The 22,712-nt window shown below is 39.4% G+C and overlaps 1 protein-coding gene across 6 annotated transcripts in view; it reads left to right on the top strand.

The window, feature by feature from the left end:
- DDC (dopa decarboxylase) overlaps positions 1–22,712 on the top strand; it is a 69,463-nt gene that overhangs the window by 4,861 nt on the left and 41,890 nt on the right. For 2 of the 6 annotated variants that reach the window (XM_052703533.1, XM_052703527.1), the window contains exons 2-4: positions 15,167–15,415; positions 20,073–20,186; positions 20,844–20,963. In XM_052703533.1, the coding sequence (XP_052559493.1) occupies positions 15,215–15,415; positions 20,073–20,186; positions 20,844–20,963 (435 nt within the window). In that variant the 5' untranslated portion in view covers positions 15,167–15,214. Of the gene's footprint in view, positions 1–3,515; positions 3,613–9,507; positions 9,602–15,166; positions 15,416–20,072; positions 20,187–20,843; positions 20,964–22,712 lie in introns of those variants that run through there. The other 4 variants (XM_052703532.1, XM_052703531.1, XM_052703530.1 and 1 more) reach the window with 4 other exon arrangements.

Here is a 22,712-nt window from a genome sequence, read left to right as displayed (position 1 = left end):
TCCAAAAGCAATACTTTTTGTTTTATGATGTTGGCCCATTACATCAGTGATGGATATTGGTAGTGTGGCAATAGAGGCTGCACCTTATCACTGGAATAATCCTATTACGTGTTGTTGCTGTGTGACAGATGAGAGCAGAGGGACAGTGTGACAGAATGGCGTTTGACATGAAAGTACAGGTGAAGCACAGATGTGCCACTAAATTCCTCCATATGAAAAAATTGCACCCATTGACATTCATTGATGCGTGCTAAACAATTGTGGAGATGAAACAGCAGATGTGAGAACAGTGAGGCTGCGGGTGGTGGGTTTCAGCAGTGGAAACAGCAACAGTGGGTCACCTCCACTGGTGCAGACTGTTGTAAGTGTGGAATGTAGGCTCTTGTTCATCCCTGGCAAAAATGCATAGCTACTGCTTGTGACTGTGTTGAAAAAGAATGAAAGAATGTTTCGTAGCTGAGAATTTCCTCTATAAATAATATTATTGTACTCTTTGTATTGGCTGTAGTTCCCATGGAAATATTTAGGAGGCATTACTTTCAAAGCAACAGTCACAGAAGTGGCCCTAGACAATTCATCTTCACTCAGCATGGTCAAGGCAAGCCAAAAGGCTGGACACCCATGAGATAGCAGAAGGGCTCTGCAGTGATCCTGAGTTTCGCTGCTGCCCTGGAGCCTGAGCCAGAAGGAAAGCAGCCAGCTCTAACTGGATGAACACATACATCCTAACTGGATGAATACATCCTCTTGTTGTTTTTCTTTCTTTCATTTTTTTATTGTTTTAATCATTTTTCTTATAGCATGATCTTCTCTTCCTTCAGTATTCTTTTTCCTCCAAGGAAATTTATATTTAATGTTGGCATCTGTTCCCAGAATCTTTCTTTTTATCACAACATACTAGAATTTATTTAATTATTTAGTAACACCTTCCTTGTCATGTTTGCTGAGGATAATGACATGCAACCATACAGCTTGTATGCAGGTGGGTATGTCAACACATGTTTATAGACATTAAGTTCCTTTTACAAGATCTTTCCAGTCTCTCAGAAGTCCTTTATGCGCTAGTTGCTAACAAGGCAGGTACCTCATGCTTTTGTCTCCTGATTTCTGTTGCCTTGCACATGCCAAAAATATTTTCTGGCTAGGAAGGCTCATCTTCCCCTCACATGCCTAACTTGCCAGGTTTTAAATTGGCCCATATTCAAACATTATCTTTAGATACCTGGCAAAGAGGTACATATATGCCAATTACTGATGTCCACAGCTGGGTAGGTGCCTTACTGTGCTAGGTTACTGAACATAATGAGTAAATTAAGAAAATAAACCCCACCATCTTACAAAAGTGATTTGTGCTAATGGCAGTTAAGACACAAAATAAAATACATTATTATGATGGTATGCAAGAATAAAAATTCTCTGTAGCTGCAGGAGCAGCAGAATTAATTACAAGACTCATCTCAAGATTACCTGCCCAGGGCACACAATGTCCATGCGAATCCATGCTCTGGTTTGCTCTTACATCTGCTTCCACAAATTTCTTTTAAAGTTTACTGATGAGTATTTCAATTTTTCATCCCAACGAGTATGCTCCTGGCTTTGGTTGAGTTCTTTTTTAGCACTGTCCAGCCAGCTTGGTGTGACTTTGAGAGTTACAAAGAAAATTACATTTTCTTTCTTTCTACATACTTTCTTTCTACACAGCTATGCAAATGGAATTTAATTAATAAATATAAAGCCTGATTATATGATTGTAGAGGTTAATAACTGTCCATTTTTTTGTAATTGATTTTTTTCAAGGATATGACGATGAGAAACAAATATATTTTTACTCATTTAATCATCCTTTTTTTTTTAAAAAAAAAAAAACAAAAAACCTCTTTATTTTACATTACAATAATACACTAATTAAAAGTTGGTCTGCTCAGCCCACTAATTACTTAAGTATGTGTTAGTCCTGAAGTGACTTGAAGATTGAGTAGAGAAACAATCATTTGCTATTATTGTGGCTTCCTTGCATTTCCCTCAAGGTAAGCGTTAGAAACATAGAACCTTAGGATGGTTTGGTTTGGAAAGGACCTTAAAGCCCACCCACTCCCAACGCCATGCCATGGGCAGGGCTGCCCCAGGCCCAATCCAACCTGTCTTTGAGTGCCTCCAGGGATGGGGCACCACAGCTCCTCTGTGCAGCTGTGCCAGGGCCTCTCTGCCCTCTGAGTGAAGAACTGCCTCCAAACATCTAACCTAGATCTCCTCTTCTAGTTTAAAACCATTCCTCCTAGTCCTGTCACTCTCTACCTGTGTAAAAACTCATTTTCCCTCCTGCTTATAAACTTTAAGTAGGCTGCAATGAGGTCTCCCTTGAGCATTCTCCAGGCTGAACAAGCCCAAAGCCCAGCTCCTTCAGCCTTTCTTCATATGAGAGGAGTTTCAGCCCTCCAGTCACCATAATAATAAGTAACAACAGTTAAAAAAGACTCAGTCTTTTTTTCTGCATTTTTTTTCCTTATTGCAATGTTTCTTTTGGATAACATTTTTTTAATTTTTTCAAGAGCAGATTTCTTACCCATTTCCATACATTTTTTAAAAAATGCATTGTACCATGCTGGAACAACAGTTTTGAATGGAATATGCCTTTTGGGTAGTTATTTTAAGGACTCATTAATTTGGGAGAAATATCACAGCCAATGATAGGAGTTGGATATTAAGGGTGTGGCAGAAAGGGAAGCCAGTTTTATTAAGCTTGTAAGGTAAGAAACTGTATTACTGATCAGTAAGTGCTATTTGCAGGCACCTTCCTTCCCACCTGTTCTTTTCTACCCAGTTGTTGAGCATTAAAAAACTGGTTTCAGTTATCTCAATTAAGCTAGAAAATTAACTCTCTGATACTTCATTGTTCTCAAAACTTAAACAAATTTTAACATACAGCAAGTCTGTGCTGGGCCTGTTGGCTTGTTTGTACTGCATTACTGGGAAAAATAGATTCACACACTTTGATTTATCTTCCTTGTTCTTGGCACAAAGTTTAGCCTCCACTTCTCATTAAATATATATATATATGTCTATATATATGATGGAGGCTATTTGCTACAGATTGTTCTTCCATGTTTATTTTTAGTGCACATATTTGGTGGATAAAATGCAAAAAAAAAAAAAAAAAAAGTTAATCAGTATTCTGAGGAGTTGAGAGTCATTAAGAATATTATGTCTAACATAACTGAGATTGCCACCAAGTACTGATTTCTCACCAGACTGTCTTTCAGAGAACTATGGAGAAAGTCAGACTGGTGTAAGCTCAGGTTGTTTCTCAATTAGTACCGTTGATGGCAGCACACAAAGGATCCAAATCTGTGCTTCTGATCAGAGACTAACTTTGCCAGAGTGTGAGTGGGCAGGTGCTGCCACTTTAACCTGACCCAGATTGAAACCACCTGGATTCTAGCTGGAGATGGAGCCAAATGTGGAAAGAAAGAAATACAAGCTAAAAAGAGAGCCCTTTCCAGCAAAACACTTTATGGAAGCTGCTCCTAAGGGCTTACCAGAATTGTGCAACTTAGGGCGAAGACTTGCTTCTGTAGTTGAAAACAAGAACTTGATCCATCTCTGGGCAAAAAGGTAATGAATGAATAGGACAATCCTTCTTGTTTAACTGCCTGCCTCCTCCAGTCACACGTAAATCCTGCTTAAATAATCGCAGGTGTTCAATATAGCAGTATTGTAAAGAGAGCAGATGGCAGGTAGTTCTGACTGGGGATGTGGCTAGCTGTGCTGCGGTGAAGCTACCTACAACCCCTTAAGCTGCTATCTTCTCTGGCTGTCTGTTTTGCCTCCCAGCTAGAGATGATTGCCCTTCTTACAGAGCTGGCAAGATAACGGGTGAATATTTGGAGACTCTGATGGAAAGCCTCATATTTTACTCTAAATGCAACCCCTCTAAGCAAAAATCACGCATCATAATCAAGCAGTTGAGACATGTACATGTTTTACTGCCACCTCTGAAAAAGAGACCATAAACCATCACAGAAGGTACTGAATGTTACTTTCTCATTGCTTCAGGTCTGAACCTGCCCAAGACTAGAGATCTGTGGCTGTGAAGGATTCAGCTGTCCAGAGCCACGAGTCTGTTATGTGTGAAGTAATTTGTCTTTTTTGGAGAAAGTTTAAATCCATGCACTTCGTAACTTTAATTTTTGTGTATGCGTTAAGCATAAATCCTTAATAATAAGTTGGCAATCCTTAATAAGCAAGTTGGCATTGGTCTTCTCTAGAAGACCAATGTTCTTGTTGGCATAGGGCTGAGGTGGAGTCAGACACCTTTGCAACAAAGTTGTCAGGGAAGAAGGGCAAAGAACACCAGTGTGGTCCCTTGCCATGGTACTTGCTGTAATTTCAGGTAGGTGAGACTCCAACGTTGTTCTTGTCCTACAAGGAATGACTGGTGACTTAAACTTAAAGGCTCTTCCAGCATTATTGAAAGCAGTGCATGGTGGTGTGTAGTTCTTATGACAATGCATTAATCACAGGTGGTGACAAAATGCCTTTTGGACCAAGCATCATTCAAGCCCAGGTTAGAAGGGGCCCTGTACAGCCTGGCAACTCTGCCAATGTGAGGGAGATGGAACTGGGTAGTCTTTAAGGTTCTTTCCAACCCAAGCTGTTCTGTGTTTCACTGTGATCTTTGATATCTTTATATGATCAGAACAAATCATAGAATCATAGTATCACCAAGGTTGGAAAAGACCTAAAAGATCACCCAGTCCAACCGTTCACCTATTCCCAATAGCTCCCACTAAACCATGTCCCTCAATACAACATCCAGCCTTTCCTTGAACACCCCCAGGGTCGGTGACTCCACCACCTCCCTGGGCAGTCCGTTCCAGTGCCTGACCACCCTTTCTGAAAAGTAATACTTCCTCATGTCCAGCCTGAATCTCCCCTGCCGTAGCTTGAAGCCATTCCCCCTGGTCCTATCACTGATGACACGAGAGAAGAGGCCGACCCCCAGCTCACTACAACCTTCCTTCAGGAAGTTATAGAGAGCAATGAGGTCTCCCCTGAGCCTCCTCTTCTCCAGGCTGAATATTCCCAGCTCCTTCAGCCTCTCCTCATATGGCCTGTGTTCCAGACCCCTCACCAGCTTTGTTGCCCTCCTTTGAACACGTTCCAGGGCCTCAATACCTTTCTTGCAGTGAGGGGCCCAAAACTGGACACAGTACTCGAGGTGCGGCTTCACTAGTGCTGAATATAGGGGAACTATACTGCCTACATAAGAACAAACTGCCTACATAAGAGCAAGCACAGCATTATATTCCCTTTGTGTCTCAAGCCATTTTGATCCTCATCTTGTTCCATCTTCAGTGGACTATTTAGTTCATAAACTTGTTGCTATAACAAGCTTTTCTGACCTGAGGTCTTACTAGGCTCACAGTGCTTTAGGAAGTTCTTTCTGTTACCACTGTATAGTTGGATAAGTGCCCCAGCAGTGCCTGCATCCCTAGGTTAAACACATCCCAGCTCATGGCACAAGCTATTCCTATCTTTGTACTGGAAGAACATGTACGCTGTGATTGCAGCCTGTGACTCTTCACAGCCTGTCAGCTTTCCTATTGACACTTCTTCAGTTTGTGACATCCTCTCTCTTTTCTTTAGGCTTGCTTCCATAAGACTAAAATGCTTAGATTGCCTTGAGCCAGAAAGTGTATATTAAATCCTCTGATGCTATGCATTTGAGTCTGTGTCCACATTCAGTGTTCACTTCGTTACCAGTTCCTTTTTATCCATCTTTGGTTTACCTTCACACGTTCACACAATAATACAGAACTGAATAGGGAAAAGCAAGTCACGTAAAATATTCATGAAAGATAAGACCCTTTCCCAGTTTGTCAGTTCTGTCTGAGATTTATCTCCTGGCTAATCTGTTGCAAAGTCTACTTATGTTCTGCTGGAGATTTAGTTTTTATCCTCGTACAATGCAAGTAATCCATCTATTTGTGTCTGAAAGCTTTATTTAATTTACTCTCTTCCAAAGGAAGTTGATCCACTGTTTTTGTTGTTGTTGTTGTTTTTTTTTCCCCAAAAAAATTTAGTTGCACATTTCTGCTAAAATATTCACTCGTTTCATCTTTGTGACTCATGCAAGCTTCGACCTTGTTTATGGAATATATAAGGACATATGGTAGATATGAGTGATAATTTTCATTACCAGTATTATGGAAGAGGGGCCACTATCTGGCCAAAAAAGCTAAATAATCACAGGGTTCTGCTACTGTTTCCTTCTGGTGAAGCAATAGGAAAGCAGGAAAAAGGGCCTGCAGCCTCCAGGTATCATCTTCAATCTATAGATCTGCTGTAAATCAAGCACTCCATTTGACACCAAATGGAGAAAACAAGAAAAAGCTTAATGATAATATATAATTCCTTCAAGTTATTTATTTTCTCAGTATCTGAGACATTGGTGATACCTGTGTCAATTTGAAGTCATTCACATCATAGCTCAGAACAGGTTTGTTCAAATAATATTAGACTTGGTCATCTACAGCACAAATACATTGTGCCCAAACGTAGTCACACCAGGGGGATAACATGAAATGTACCGTGCCTTTAATCACAAGTGAAAAGGGCAAAACAAAGCTGTGAGTAACCTAATTATAGCTGGACTGAAGGGGTAAGAAAACTGCCTTTCAATTTTTAAGCTGCATTATGTAGCAATGGAAGAGATGAAAAATATCGGGAAGTGGGTACAAGCTGTTTAGCTGCCACAGCTTTGATGCATGCCCAGTTCTCACAGACTGGCACATGGGACTGCAAAGTGACTGATAACACATTGTCTGTATCCTCTTCTGTACAGAGCTGGAGCCTCCTGTTCAAACATGTTATCTTTCCCTGTCGTTTGCAAACCAAAGAGTTCAGCAAAGATGTTAAAATGGTGTTGAGTTGGTACTGTCATTACATGGCCAAGTGTCAGTATATGTCATCAGGGTGACAAATTTCTATGTGAAAAAACATGTTGGAGCAGCCCATATCCTGTTAGCTCTTCTGAGTAACATGATCTGTTTGTTGCTCATCGACAGATCTTGGCCTTTACACCTTTCAGGCTCATCTCACACGTGGATATCTTGAATTTTTAATCAGTTTTGCAGTGCAGGGAAGTTCTTTTTTCTCCACGTTTCAGCAGTAAGAGAAGCTCTCTTTGAACAGGGCAGAGCAACACAAAGGTCTGGAACAAATGTGCAGGGCCGCAGCATTCACCTGCTGTGCTGGACCGACACGGCAAGGATGCTGCAGGGGCGGCCCCTGCTCGCAGAGCCCGGCGCTGCCCCGTGTCAGAGCAGAGCAGCTCCGGCTGCTCCTCGCGGGACCTATCATTGCCACGGCTGTGCCTTGAGCGATGTTTGTGTGTGCCTCGGAGAGAAAGGAGCTAAGGAAAGGAAACGCGGTGGATGTGGCTTGAAGGGGGCACAGCCCGCCGATACCCCCGCAGGAGCTGCTCGGGGCCGGAGCTGCAGCCCGTGGGAAGCACAGGCAGAGCAGTTCGGGACAGGGATTAGTAGGAGGGAGCCCCGTGGAGATGGGGCACAGAGAGGCCAGGGAGGAGCGGCAGAGACTGAGCATTATGGACTGATCGCTCCCTGGCGTCCCTGTTCCCCTGCACTGCGCTGTTGAGGGAAAGTGGAAGAAAGTGGGTGGGGAGGAAGGAGTTCTTCGTTTGCTTTTAGTTCTCATTGCTCCAGTCTGTTAGCAGTAGGCAGTAAATTACATTAGTCTCCCTATGCTGTTTTGCCCATGACAGCAAATAACCGGTGGTCTCCCCATCCTTATCTCAACCATTGCGTTTTCTCCCTCTTCTTTTGAGGAAATGAGAGAGCAGTGCGGTGGAGCTCAGCTATCAGTATGAAATGCTCTTGGTTTTGCCCGTTAAAGAAAAATTCTGTATTTGTGTATTACCGAGAGTTGATAAGGAGAATTAGGAAAAGTAGTATTAACCAGAAGAGTTATTAAACTTACAGAGAGAAACTTGGGAAATACCTTTTAGAAGGTCATTTATTTTCCTTTTTTCACCTTCTCCGCTGTATCTCTCACATTGTATGTCCTATTTCTTCCTGAGGAATTAAATAAATATATTTTTCTTAGAAAATTTAAGTATTCTGTGGTCACAGGAACTTTTAAGGCAAATAACAGTTACAGCAGAAAGGTAAAAACACATCAGATTACTCTGAGGTGTTGGATCAGCAAAGTGGCTGGGAGCAGTGTTAATGGTAGGTTCACTTTTTTAATGTCCTTTGGAATTTATTTACTTTTACAAGCCATTTAGATGACGCATCAAAACTAATGTGAGTTATCTTTGTGCTTAGTGGACACAGCTTGATTCTGCTTCCCTTAGATTTGTACAATGTATTTTGAATTTTCAGTCTTTTCACCTGAACACAGGAGAAAGGAAAACAATAATAGAGAATATCTCCAAAGCACTTTTATTTTGGTGAGTTTCACATTTGTCCAGGCCATAACCCTACTCACTCAGGAGACGGTTTGCAGTGGAAAATACAGAGCCAGCTGCAAGTGACAGTGAGATTTCTCGATGCTTGCGAGGTGATGTGCTGATCCTACAGCAGGCACAAGCCGAGAACTGAAAGTGCAGGACTGATCACAGAGAATGTCAGGCTCAAGCACGATGAATCCTTCAAGCCCATCCACAGATTTTAGGTTATGCTTTTTATTCTGATCAGGCCCTTTCAGAATGGTCAGTGGTTGTAATTGGGCTTGTATCACTACAATTGCAAACACAGCCACAAGTGTTTTGAAATACTACACAGTCAAGAAATAACATTTTCTTCCTTTGCAAAAAACTTGGCTGTAATGTTGGTGTGGGAGCAGTGGCAGTCCTGGAGCTCCTGCAGCCGTACCTGGCTATAAGCTGTTTAAGGCTGTGAGTTGCTGGTAATGCCTTTTTAAAACAATCAGGCAGCTATCTGGAGTCATCTAAAAAAAGAGAGCTCCTCGTAAAACTTCCCTTTGAGAACAGAGAAAAACTTGAAAATATAGCTATAGCTTTTGAGTAGACAGAAGAGAGAAACTGGAAGAAGTTAGATGGGGCATATCAGAGGATTATTGTGACACTGTTAATCGGATATGTTTACCAGTTCAGTGTTGCAGAGAGTTGAGTGGTATTTCAAGCCCACCTGTGCTTTCCTCTCTAAAAGAGCTTTTCATAGGGGGACTCAGTGCACTGCTTCCACAGCAGCAGCCACAGGAGAGGTACCATGTAGTGCATGAGGCAGATGAGGAGCGTGTGTGGTCAGACACTTGCAGAGGGAAACACAGACGAGTTCACTCAGCAGTTACAGTAGGTAATGGCTGCTTCTCCCTGAGATCCTCTGCTCTTTGGGCAGCTTTTCTCTCTGTATTTTGGAGGAGGTGTGAGAGGAGGGGAGGGATGCTGCTGCTGAATGTTGAATGCAAAGCACTTGGCTGTGATAGGCTGAAGGGACGAGGGATACTCTGCCTATATATACTGGCAGCTGCATCCTCTGTGCTCTACAGCTGTCACAGAGGAGCAAAGAGAGGCAGTGAGAGACAGAGGGGAACGAGAAGACCTCATCAGCTCCCTGTAAGTATTATTATTTGTCCTTCAAGCTTTATGGTTATTCAGTTCAAGTAAGTATGTTTGGATTAGTGTAAGAATTCGTTACTTGGAGCTGAAGCTCAGTTAATAAACAGCCAGACTATGTTATGTTAGGAATAAGCTGGGATGTCCAGAAAAGTGCTCCCTTTTAATCTAAGTTTGCAGAATGTAGTGTGCACCTCTTTATTTACGTGTTCTCACATGCTTTATGTTATCTACAAAATTTCGTGTATATTTATGCAGAATCCTGTACAACCAAAAGTTTACAGCTTATTTTTCCAAGTGCACCAGTTCTGAATAACCATGCAGACCATGAGAAATTCTCTGCCAAATAGTTTGCATAATAACATTTTCAAGATACATCCAGCACATGACTTACTAGGGTGAGGTTTTCCTCAGAAGTAATCCTTCCCTGTAATAAAAACTCAAAAGGGAAAATTAACAAGTGGCAGACTGTGCCAGTGAGAGCGCTGAGTAAAAACAGCAACTTCTGATTGGGAAATGAAATTGCTAAGTGAATGTAGGGCCTGTAACATATATACCTATCTCTGGCCTTATGCAAGGGCAGGACTACAGAGCATACTCAGATCCTTTCTACTCTGAGTTAAGAATTATCCTGAAGTCCTTATTCAAGCAATACTCTTACTGCCAGTAGTAGAAATTTAGCTTAACAGAAGCAAAAGCCAGAAAAACTTTCTACTTGTTGGGTTCAACAGCACAAAGTCCTCAGGGCTTCAGCAGTGTCAGTGTAGCATCCCAAGCCTTTCAGTTACACTGCGTTCTGAACAAACAGTTGGCAGAATAGAATGGGCTTGTCTCTTTTATTGGAAAGATAGATAGTTATTACTTTTTTGAGCTAATGCAGCCACCAGTTTAAGGTGCTATTGGTGTCTGTGCATTCCTCCTTTCCTCATTTAACATTAGGGGCTGCTAAAACATTTTGTTGATACTAGCTTTTTTTTTTATTTGCTTTGATCAACTGGAGAACAGGTGTTCATAAAATTATATTGGATGTACATCCACCTGCATTTACTCTTTTCCTTTTCGTTTTCCTTGTTTTCCCCCCCGCCCAACCCCACTTTTATTTTTCTCTTCTTTCTTTTCTCTCATTTCTTTTCTTCAATTTGTTTCCCATTTAATAATTTCTTAGGAGTACTTAAAGATCATTTACATTTAGTTAAAAACAAATTCTGAAATTACAAATAATGCTTTGTTAACAGAAATCATTAATAATCAAAATAATCTACGTAATATTGTGTCTACAAGTGTATGTAGTGCTCTTGTGTGTATAGTGTTCATTTGTATGGTTCAGTTTCAGATAAAGTAGAAAATGTTTTGTAAATGAACATCATGTTGAATATATCTGAAGGTGAAAACCTGTTTGTGGTAACTTCAGTGACATAAAATATTACCAAGTCTAATTTCAGAGTAGAAGGTAGGAGTACTTAAACAAAGCAGAAAAGGTTATGTCATCTCAAGATCGTGTAGTATATACTTGTGCTGTGACATATCCCAGCAAAACTAGAGAACAAAGGGCTTACATATGAATAAAAATAAAGATAAATTTGTGTAATTTAAGTTAATGTGATTGTTCTTGATTTTGAAGTAATAGGAAAACTCAGTCTATCTTCTGCAGTGAAGTAGGACTTAATCCAAAGATGTACAGTGGTGACAGCAGCTGTGGTTTCTTGCTGGTTAGAAAAGCACTCAGACATATGTTTGATAAAATTGTATTTTATCAGCCAGAACAAGGCTTTTAGTGAACTTCAACACGGTGGCCTTCCAAACTAGTAAGGGTTGATGGTTAGGCTAGGTGCCTCCTGGAAAGCTGTGCTCACTTCACTTGAAGTTGATTTGGGCAATGTTGGAAGTGCTGAAATTAATCATGGGAGGTGTGGGATGGAGCTTTTGTTAGTCTGCATGCCCTTGGGAAAAACAGACCCTACTGAACAGTTCAGAGAGATTCAGTTTCTGTGAGGCTTCTGTTTCATTTTGGAAACTCAACCTGCATTATTTTGCAGTTGAAGTCCCTTCAATTTATGTAAATCTTTCCAAGCACACACAGATTTTAACGCTCAGCCCATTGGAAAATATGGGTTCTCAAACGGTTCATACCCTAAGGGCTGAGTTGTCTAAAGTATTTTGCTTCTTAGAAGATCATATTCTGTATTTCTGGAACATCCTGCACACAGGGAAGTTCTCTGGGCATTGTGTTGTTGCATTATACGTGTTGCATGTGAGAGGTAGGAGGAAGAAATGTTCTGTACTGGTAGAGAGATTAAGTAATTTCTGTCTTTACAGTGCTAACCAGTCAGCATTACAGTTGCCAGATATTCAGTCTACTGGATGTGGCCTCTGTAGCAAGTAGTACTACTAGGCAGATGGAACAAGATCTATTAGAGGAGAATAAAAATAGGGACGAGAGTGTAAGTGGTCTTGTCACTCATAGAAGTACAGATGTAAAATAGGCAGTAAAAAGGAAAATTTTAGATGACCTCTGTATTCCTGCACGTACTGTGCATTCACAGTTCCCCTATCATGTGAGATAGATAAGAGATGTATTGCAGTGGGTAGGGAATTTTCAGACCAGGTCTTTCAGGGAGGGGGAAAAAATAGCAAGGATAGGTAAGGTAAGTGTAGGTAGATGTTCATTTTCAGTGTCTCAATACTGGGGGAAGAAGAGTTAATGCTTTGCTTTAAGTTGAAACAGATCAATGTATTTCAATGGATTGATCTGAATTGAAAGTTGATTAGAAGTTAACTAGATACTAATATATACAAGTATATATCAACTTATATATTGTGTTGCAATTAACTCATGACTGATTTGGGATGGATGCTTCATTTTCCCTTTTTTGTGTGTGTGTGCATGCCTAATCTTCTGAGGTCGATTACTATCCCATGCAAAACAGTGAGTTTCCCTCGTAATTTAATTCTTTTTCCAGAAGTTTGAGAATGCTGTTGTAACAGTGTGTTTATAAGAGAAGCAGTGCAGCCATGACAATGTTAGGATGAGCCACTGGACCTTCCATTCTCAGGAATAACGATAGCAAAGAACAAATAAAAGCTCAGTGATTATCTAAAGCTTGTATTTGGTGCAAACAGCTGACAAATTTCATTCCAGTGGTGATAGGCCCAAGACACAAAATACATACGTGATGTTCAGATCCAAACTTTATTTGCTTAAGCTGATATCCAGAAAGAGCTTTGTCCAATCTGCTATTAATAAAAAGTGGCAATGAATTGCATCAGTGAACTATATAGGTATAAGATGATGCAAATAACTTATAATAAAAAGAGATCTCAGATCAAAAAAAGCTGGGCAGTAGGAAAAACAGTCACAAACTGTATAATGTAGTGTCTACGGTGTATTAATGTGGTAAATTACATTTATTTTTATCTGTTTGTGAGCTGTTCTGAGCTTATGCATGATGCTATTTAATCTATGCAATTTGATTTGTATTTCGGGAAAAGACAAAGTGATGCACAGACAGTTCTGTTTTAAATGGTCCATCTTTGAGTAATATCAAGTAAAGCTAGAGAGCTAATGAAAGGATAGTGATGCTTGTATCCGCTCTGACATTGCACTAGAATTCATTGGACACAGACGCTTACATGATGGTTAAAAAGAATAATGTAGTGATGATAAAGTAGCATTGAAAAGGGCTATTTCTATATCTGCGCTGCAGATCCCCACTTTCCTAAGTGGTTGGTGACCTATAGCAGCACCCTTCTTTCCTAAATAGAAGTAGCAGCTGCTTCACAGCAGTCCCTCTATTTGTGTCAGCAGAGGTGTTTAGAGGACGATGTTCATCAGTGATGTCTTTCTTTCGTGCTGGGACAGTGCTAAGTCAAATGTAGTAAAGCCCTGTAGGGCCTCTTTCCTCAGTTATGATGCCTTCAGTTATAAGTGCTCAGCAGAAATAACCAATACCTAAAGAAATTGCCTCTTAATTACATAATATTTGCATTTTGCTTAATGTAATTATTTCCTTACAGAGTGAAGGTCTTGAAGGTATGTGAACTAAGGTAGTAATTATTTATAGCAGCAGTGAGTATCCTTGTTTCTCTTGCCAGTTTTCTTTCTGGATCCCGAAGATCCACTCCGTGTGAGTTCATAAAGATGCTTAAGAGTTTTTTTTAGTCAGTGTTGTATTCACTGAGCTTCCAAAATGCACAGCCACATAAAGCACAAAAGCTGGGTGGGCTGGGATTACAAGAGCAGGCACCCTAGCAATACAAGCTTGTCTGCACAGCTTCAGCTCAGTCATCTCAGCCATACAACACCTTGGGTGTACTCGCCCAGTTTCTTCCTGGCTCAGAGCATACGTTTCCTGATGTCTTGGAAACAGGGATTGCCTCAGACAGAGCTTCTCTGCATCCTCCTGCAAAATGCAACACAGATAACTCTAAGTGAATTTGTACTGAAACCTCAATAAGAAATAAGGTTTTATTGTAAGCACGTGTGTGTATTTACAGTGACAGAGTAAGGCTGGTGAACGTTGAAGCAAGACAGGAGGCAAGAAGTAGATAGAATGACAGGGCAGCCAATATAACTGCAGTTACTATAGCTTGGTGTTATGGGTTATAATAGAGATGCGTTGCATGCTATTTCCTTTGGTCTCTCATTCAAAAGGCAAGAGGGAGCTGATTACAATGTGAGCAATGCCACATTCTTGTATTGGCCAGCTGCAATAGGGGTTACATTTGTGATTTCTGAATCTTCATCAGTGTGCCTCTGCCTGTGTTAATCTAATGTACTTCATAATGTAGACATCAAAGCTTTAGTAGCCTTGTTTACTCCTAAGCAATGTCCAGCAAAACTGGAGTGGAGCAGAATGCAATGTTGTATGGATATTGACACAATATGCAGAAATAAAAGAACACGTGGTCTAGGTTTTTCCAAAGGATTGTGAGAGTGATCTTATAAATCACCTGAATAAGAGGTCTGCATTGCGGACAACTACACTATATATCTTGCTAGTAAGAGAGAAGCAGGAATATATTTATTGATATATTTTAAATATAATGTAGTGATTTAACAGCAACTTATCAAGATTTGAGGTAGTTTGGTAATTTACTGTGTAGAGGTTAAGGTTAAACACACACATGTAAGAGACCCTCTTATTGAGTGGACACCTTTGCTTTCTAAACTCCTTGAACCATGAAGGTAATGAGCCCAAGTGCGGCAGAATCCACTGTTATTCCCAGACTTGGTCAGCAGTTTATGTCTAAGGGTTTATATGTGCACAATCAAAGAAATAGAAAAGCTAATGAAGCTTGAAATAAACTATTAATCACTTAGTGAGGATCTGTGTCAACAAGGCATTTTGACATCAAGGTGTAAAGGATCTCTGCAGCAAGTGTAACCTCCAGAGTCATCCCAGCTGAGGAGAGATCCTCTCATGCAGCCTGATGCCATGCAGGTGAGCAAGGTCAGGCCAAAGCAGGAAGTTGGAAGAAAGAAAGAAGTGTGGGGGGAAGCCCAGCATCACAGTCTGAAACCAGTGATTTTTTTTTTTTTCAAATGGGACCTTTCTTTCTTTTTAGGTTTTTGTTTTGTTTTATTTTTCTGCTAAGTCCTAGACTGTGATATCCATGGATGCTGCAGAGTTCCGCAAGAGAGGGAAGGAGATGGTGGACTACGTTGCAGATTACCTGGAGAAGATAGAAAAAAGACAGGTCTTCCCAGATGTGGAACCAGGATATCTGAGGACTCTCATTCCAGACTGTGCACCACAGGATCCTGAGAGCTTTGAGGATGTCTTTAAGGACATTGAGAAGATCATTATGCCAGGGGTAAGGAAAATAGATCTGTAGTGCAATATTCAATGCTGCATCTGGGATTTCAAAAACAAAAGAAAAGTGTGGATGAAAGTTGTGCAGATAAACTTTACAAGCAGAAGTACCCACATTGCTTAGCTTTTAAAAGGGAGGAATCTGCTATGTATCTGTAGTTAAACATGATCCAACACTTTACTAACACTTTCTGCTCTTTCTAGAAATAATAAAATGATTATTTTGCTTCATATGAGGCTTGCTTTTGGAGATAATCCCCTTTTCTATCTTGAATGGGTTAAGGCAGATCTTTCTACCATTCCATTTTATGTGCTACTTTTGCTGTTTGCAAAGCACAGTGAATATTTTCTAAAATGGAATTTTTATTAGTCTACTGTACATAAAATGTTCCTTCAAACTGATCTTTAAATATTGAAGTTCTCTTCTGAGACTTCTTTTTATTACAGATCTGACTAGAAAGGATTCTCTCCAATACTTGTCATGTTGACATATTCTCCTAAATGCTGACTTCTTCTAGTACACTTTAAGGCAGATGGTCATTGCCTAAATATTAGTCTTTGGATAGATTACTATTGAACAGACAATGTAAATCAAAGCATCTGGCATTTGTTCAGCTCTAAATCTTTCTTGTTTCTCCAGTCATGCTATACTGTTTTTATTTTAAATATATATATATTTGTCTTCTAATGACTTGAAACAGCTTGAAAAGGACTGGATGATTAATAGATGTTAATTAAAAAATATCCTTTGGATACTTTCAATAGTATTTTTACATTACTTTCCTGTGTGTAGATAGGTGATGCAATTGTAATATGACTAAACATGGAATCACTGTTCTGTAGATGCTTTTAGTCAGTGTACTTTAATATCAGTTCCTTTTCATTGACCAGTGTAAATATTTGATGCATTTTTTTATCATTTCCCTCGGTGCCAACCTGCTGTCTCGCTGACTAAAACTCCACTGAATTCAATGAAAATTGCTCCACTCTTCACAAAGGTCCGTGGATAAAGTCTTAAATCCAAAAGAATTAAGTTAGTGTAAATTCAATGAGAGAATTATGGTCAATGCATGCAAATACTTTGTTTCTTATAGCGCTGTTGTTTAAATATGAAATGTATTACAATACACTGCAGTTCATTTTAAAGACAGTTTATACCAAATGCTCATACTATCTGATGATAATAAAATGCTAAATATGAAAAAGCATTTAGTTTTGAAAGCCTTTTCTTTTTCACTGGAGGAAAATGTTAACCATTTGTTTTTCTTGAAGTAGAACAGAGAACACTTTGCTAATCAGAATAGTTCAGAATGCTCAGTGAAATAATAACAAATTAAAAAAAAAAGAGATGAATCATTTGAGACTAGAATGTGAGACATTGAATTCCAGTTATTTCATTTTGTCATGTTTCCTTTTACTTAACGTGGTTTTGCAAATAAATAGCAAATAACTATTGACTTAGTGAAAGTGCATTTTGAACAAAAAAAGTTTTATCCAGAACTTTCATCTGGTATGAAATGTTAGTATTTGTGACACAATGCGCGTGAGTATATAAATTCTAGTTCTAGTAGTAACTCTTATTGTGCCTGTGTTGTTTAAATTAAATACTGAAATCTCATGAAAACTGTGTCACAGGATAGCTTAGGATGGATAGCATCTCTGAAGATCATGTAGTCCACCTCCACCTCTATGCCAAAAGCAGAGTCAGTCAGAATGTGGCAAATTGAGTGTTGAACATCTCCAAAGATTGTCTTTGCTACCTCTCTTTCCTGTTCCAAAGTTTGGTCATCCTTACAGTAAAAGAAGTTCTTACATTTAAGTGGAATTTCCTGTATATCAATTTGTTGACATCTTGTCTTGAAACTGCATACCTCTGAAAAGAATGTGGCATCTTTATATGTGCTCCAGTGAGGCATTTATACACCTTCGTAAGATCCCTCACCTGGGCTTTTACAAGCTGAACAATCTTAGCTTCTCAGTTTCTTGTTATATGAGTGATACTCTAATCCATTAATTGACTTCCTGGCCCTTCATTGAACTCACTTCAGAATGTCCATGTATTTCTTGTATTGAAGAAGTCCAGAGTTGGATACAGACTGCTGATGTGGCCTCACCAGCGCTGAATAAAGGGGAAGGATCACCTCTCTTGACCTGCTGGTAACAGTTTTCCTGATGTAGCCAGGATGCTGTTAGCCTTTATTTGCCAAAAGAGCACATTAATAAGCCATGTTCCAATGTATTTTTCCCATCACCCCTAAATCCAGTTCTGCAGAGTTGCTTTCCAGATAGTTGATCCCTGGCTTGTGCTAGCTAGTTCAGGGTGGAACTGAGGGAACAGCCAGACTTTGATTTCTGCAGCAGGAAGCCAAGTGGAAGGAATCTGGGTACAAAAATATCAGACTTCTGTCTCAGACTTACTTTGTTCTTTGGAAATATCTGCCCTCTTTTTTTGGAGCTAAAAACACTCAAGTTTATCTGTGACTGCAAGTAGTGCCAAGACAATACTTTGCTGCAAACTGGATTCCTTAATCTGTGAGCTTTCTGCTGAAGCACCTATTGCTACTATGTGGTGAAGGAAGACTCTTGTTCAGTCTAAGCAAACCACAGAAAAAAAAGACATCCTTAGATGAGATCCGTGGAAAAAAAAGTCGTTGAAAAACAAGAGTATGATAATTATTGAACCGAAGACACTTGTGTATCATAGTTTATCAGTACAGGGCTAAATAAACAAGCATCAATGGTGTCACACCCTTTGCAGTGTTTGACTAAGTGTGTCTGCTGGCAAAAGAGATGAATTTTAGAGCTGATTCACATGAAAGGGAGGCAGGAGAGGAAGAATCACAGCTGCACTTGCCCTGGGGCTTCTGGCTTTTTCACTCTGTGAAAGTGGTGCAAATTGTATTTGCTGTGTTTCATCAAATGAATGGCTCACAGCAAGTAGGCAGTTTAACCTGATTAACCCAAGATGAATGTCAAAAGTCTTGCAGATCACGAAGGATTATAGCTGGGTAGATGAACGGTAGCAGCCCTGGTTCATTATGAACGTCAGTGAAAGTCTGTGCATGTGGGTCCTATCAGAGACTTCTGTTTATTGGGTATTTTTAATCTGTTTCGTGTTTTGCTGTTAATAACCATATCCCAACCCAGGTGTTTTTTTTTTCTTTTCTGATTAGTGCTCTAAATCTTCATTGCAGCAAAGAAATATCACTACTGTATAGAACAGAGACAGACAAAAACATCTACAGTGGCTTGCCCTTGAATTTGTGATTTGAGTAGATCAGGACCTAGTGACTGTAAGAGTGAAATCTTGAACGTACCATATGCATGGCTCTTTTAGGCAACAGAAAATGTAATGAGATGGTTTCATGTGAAAGGGCAGGGGCATCTGAAAGGTATGTATGGTATACTGCAGTATAGAAAGTGACACCTGATTCATTATACACATCTAAGACAGTTTACATCAGCAAGGTGTATGTTCCCAAGGGACAGATGCTTGTTGGCATGAAGGTTAGGCAAGGGAAAAAAAAAAAGGGTGTTTGCAGCCTGTGGAACAGTGGGAATGCATGCAGAACAAATCAGTAAGAAAGACACTGAGATCAGGCAAGAGACTGTGCGTGTTCCTCCTATTCTTCACTTGTAACAGAAGAACTCCAATATTAAGTAACAAAACAAAAAAAAACCTAACAGTTTAAGGCAAGGCTAGCTTCAGTAACTCAGCAGCCTCTAGGTTTCTTGCTGAGGAAAAAGCTCTTGTAAGCAGAAATTCAGCAGAACGCTTATAATTCACCTAATTCCCTGAAAGCATTTTTTTTCTTAAATTTACCTATTATCTTGAATAAGATAAACACTTTGTACCTTATTACTTCCACTGAGCATTACAGTGTGGCAGTACATTTCATGTTTTCAAATTTTATTAGATTGGAGTTGTGGAGCCCTATCAAGTGTCTTATAAAGTCTTTAAAATGGCTTAGGTACTGCAAAAAATGCTTCTAAATGTGGTTGCTGCAAAATAGTCACCAGGTTTTGTGCAGTTATTGTGTTTTTATTAGTATGCACAACTTAAAATTGTATATAAATCATAATCTGTTACTGGAAGGTGATAGTGTAATTTTCTGGAGAAAGCACTGGGTATTGGAATGGATTCTTTCATTTTGGGGGAGGGGCTATTTGGTCAGATTTGGTGCATGAATTTGAGCAAACGGATGCAAGGCATGGGCGAGAGAGGTCTGCGCATTTAAAGACACATTTGCTAAATCAGTGGCATGACAGAGATCAAATAGAGAACCCTGGAGGAGTCTCTGAAAACAGAGGATCAAGAACCGTACCCTGCACAGAAACTCATGCTGCCACTGTGCAAACAGTTCTAGCCTGACAAAAACAGAGCTCTGATTATGGGACTGTTAGGAGGCAGGGGCAAGAACTAAATTCAGCCAACATTTTCTTTCTAATTTGAGTAAAAAGGAGATTTTATTTATTTATTTTTTTTTTTTTTTTTTTTTAAAGAGAAAAACAAGCTTCTCTTAAAAACTGGATCCTATGTTACAGCCATGTAATGAAGAACTGTTGACTGGTCCTTACCTCCTGTCCTCTTCTGATTTTGTGACCACTTGTTTGTGCTTCTGCATTAGTTATAAATGACTGTTTTTCTCTTACTACAGGTGACTCACTGGCACAGTCCCTACTTTTTTGCCTACTTCCCTGCAGCCAGTTCCTTCCCAGCTCTTCTTGCAGACATGTTATGTGGTGGAATAGGATGTGTGGGCTTCTCTTGGGTAAGTTTATTGGGGTATATATAGCTATGAGGTAATGACACTTTCCCTTGCCAAGATTTAAAGTGTTTCAATGACAGTCTTCAGTGAAATTATTAATAGTAATGAAGTCACAGGACTATTTTTTATAACTACATTTCCTTGACTTACTAAGTGCTTTCACAGAGCACTGTTTCCTCTTGGAAGTTCTGTCCTAGAAAAATTACCATCGTTTAGAATTAGTAGTAATAGTGCAAGCTTACTGGTTACTCACTGCATAGTATGACCATGCTTACTGCTTGGTTATGTTATTTCTTGTATTGTGGAAAATTATGTTAAAAACAAAACAAACAAACAAAAAAAAAACATTCATGCCAGATGGGCTCTTCTCAGAAAAGGTTGGTACTGGATGTGGAAGAAAAGAAGAGTTCTGAAGATACAGGTCCTAGCTTTGACATTTGACAGTCACAGTTCTTCTATATGAGGTCCAATTTGACATTTTTAAATAATGAGGCACGCCATTTATGAACTGGTTGCTAGGTCCCTAATTTAGCTGCTAAAGGAAGCGAGTCTTTTCCTCTGTATTCTAAAGATAGCAGGAGAATGATGCACCAGGGCAAGGCTTTTGTTTCTCTTCATACCCTAGTGAGGTTATTTTCTCTGTTCTTTTTTTCATCACAGGCTGCAAGTCCAGCATGCACGGAGCTGGAAACTGTCATGCTGGATTGGCTAGGGAAGATGATTAACTTGCCTGAAGAGTTTTTAGCTGGAAAGGATGGGCAAGGTGGAGGAGTCATTCAGGTAAGAGAAGGAATACAGGTTAAGAAAAATACAAGATGAATTTCTGATCTTTATGATTTTGTGACACCACCGTACCAAAATATTAATAAAGGGTATTTTTGTTGTCACTTGGGTGGATTCTTTTTAGGCTTTCAGAAAGACTGATGCATAGGGAGAATGTCCATGGGTGGGTAGGAACGTTCACGGCAGTAATGGAAGACAAACAAACAAACAACAAAAAAGCTCTGAAATACTATTCTCCATGAAAAATTGTTATCAACAACTTAAGAAAGCTATCAACAATATGCAGTAATGTTTAATGCCTGAAAATGACAATAAAAAAATCTTCTTAAGTAGAAATATATGTTAGGATTATAAATAAAAGGGTTTACAAAAGCTTATGTGAAGTTTACCTTGGACATCTTTGAGTATTTGTTTCAGCCTTCCTTTTTTTTTTTTATTAGGGATCAAACAATGGATAAGAATATAGCAGAGAAACTACTTAAAGTAGAAATAACTCAGTGCAGTAGAAAGTCTGTTAATCTTTTTCAAAGAAATTGACATACTTTTAAGAAGTTTTCCTTACATTAAAAAAATGGAAAGTTTAGAAGTAGATAGTTGGAATAAAATGAAGCTGCTTAAAATTTGAACCAAAAATGTTTTGTCGTTAGATAGCACAATTTTCAGTCTGCAGTTCCATATCCAACGTCAAACTCCAAACTTTTGGAAAGTTGTGTCCTTAATGAAAGCCCACACTATCTGAACAGAGCATCTGTACGATAAGGAATATATTATCAGTGGGTGATCTTGCATGTGTAATAAAGCTATATAGATTGTCTACCATGGCTTGCTCCTACACTGCATGATCTTTATTCAAATGCACAGAATTTGGTTGTGGTTATTCACCTAATTAAAATAGATTTCTGTCATGGGAAAGACAGAACTTTTAAATATTTTTTTCTTTGCTCATTTGATAATTTCTGAAGTCCAGTGATTGGAGATATAGGCACAGTCTGTTTTATGCTTTGTTTTATGCTAAGATTGGCTTCTAACACATATCTGAACTACATGCTAAAAACGGGAGCTTCTTTCTTTGATCTCAGCTGCAACCACTTGCGGCATATTTCAGTAAATTCTGCCAGCGTCTTCCCAGGTAACTCCAAATTTAACCCAACTGCTGTAATTCTCTTAGGTGGACCTGCACCTACACCTGTGTATTTTTCAGAGTAACTTTACTCATTCTGCTTGCTTTGTTGGGACCTTTTCCATTACAATTACTAGGCAGAGTGTTTGAGAAATCAAGCTTTTGTCATGCATCTCTAGCATTTATTTGGTACCAGTAAAAGCAAGCAATTATGCCTGATGGTTATCGGCAGGAAAAATTGCCCTTCCAGGCTGACAGTGCTGGATTGCCTATAATTTTCATCAGACACAAGTCGTTTCAAGAATCAAAAGTATGTTCTGTGTTCTTGCTTACAATGAAGTCATTTATGCTGCAGATCTTGTCTTGCTCTTGAAACAGTAATAATACAAGAGAGCATGAGGCAAAAGCAACGTGAGAGTGTGAAACTGCCAGTCATTCCCTTGGCAAATACCAAGTAATTGTTGCAGTATTGGGTAAAACTAAGCCTGTGAAAATTAGCTTTTAATTACATCTGAAAGCCTATGTCAATATGAAGCACTGTGTTACTGTGAGCAGGATGACACTTGAAAATGGCAAAAGATGAAAGAAAATTTCAGTTCAGAGCTCTGGTGGACATGAACATCAGC

Source organism: Tympanuchus pallidicinctus, unplaced genomic scaffold (assembly GCF_026119805.1).
Source record: "Tympanuchus pallidicinctus isolate F22 unplaced genomic scaffold, pur_lepc_1.0 scaffold5, whole genome shotgun sequence".
NCBI lineage: Eukaryota > Metazoa > Chordata > Aves > Galliformes > Phasianidae > Tympanuchus > Tympanuchus pallidicinctus.
Note: the sequence above shows the minus strand (reverse complement) of the source record. Positions and strands in the feature narration are given on the sequence as shown.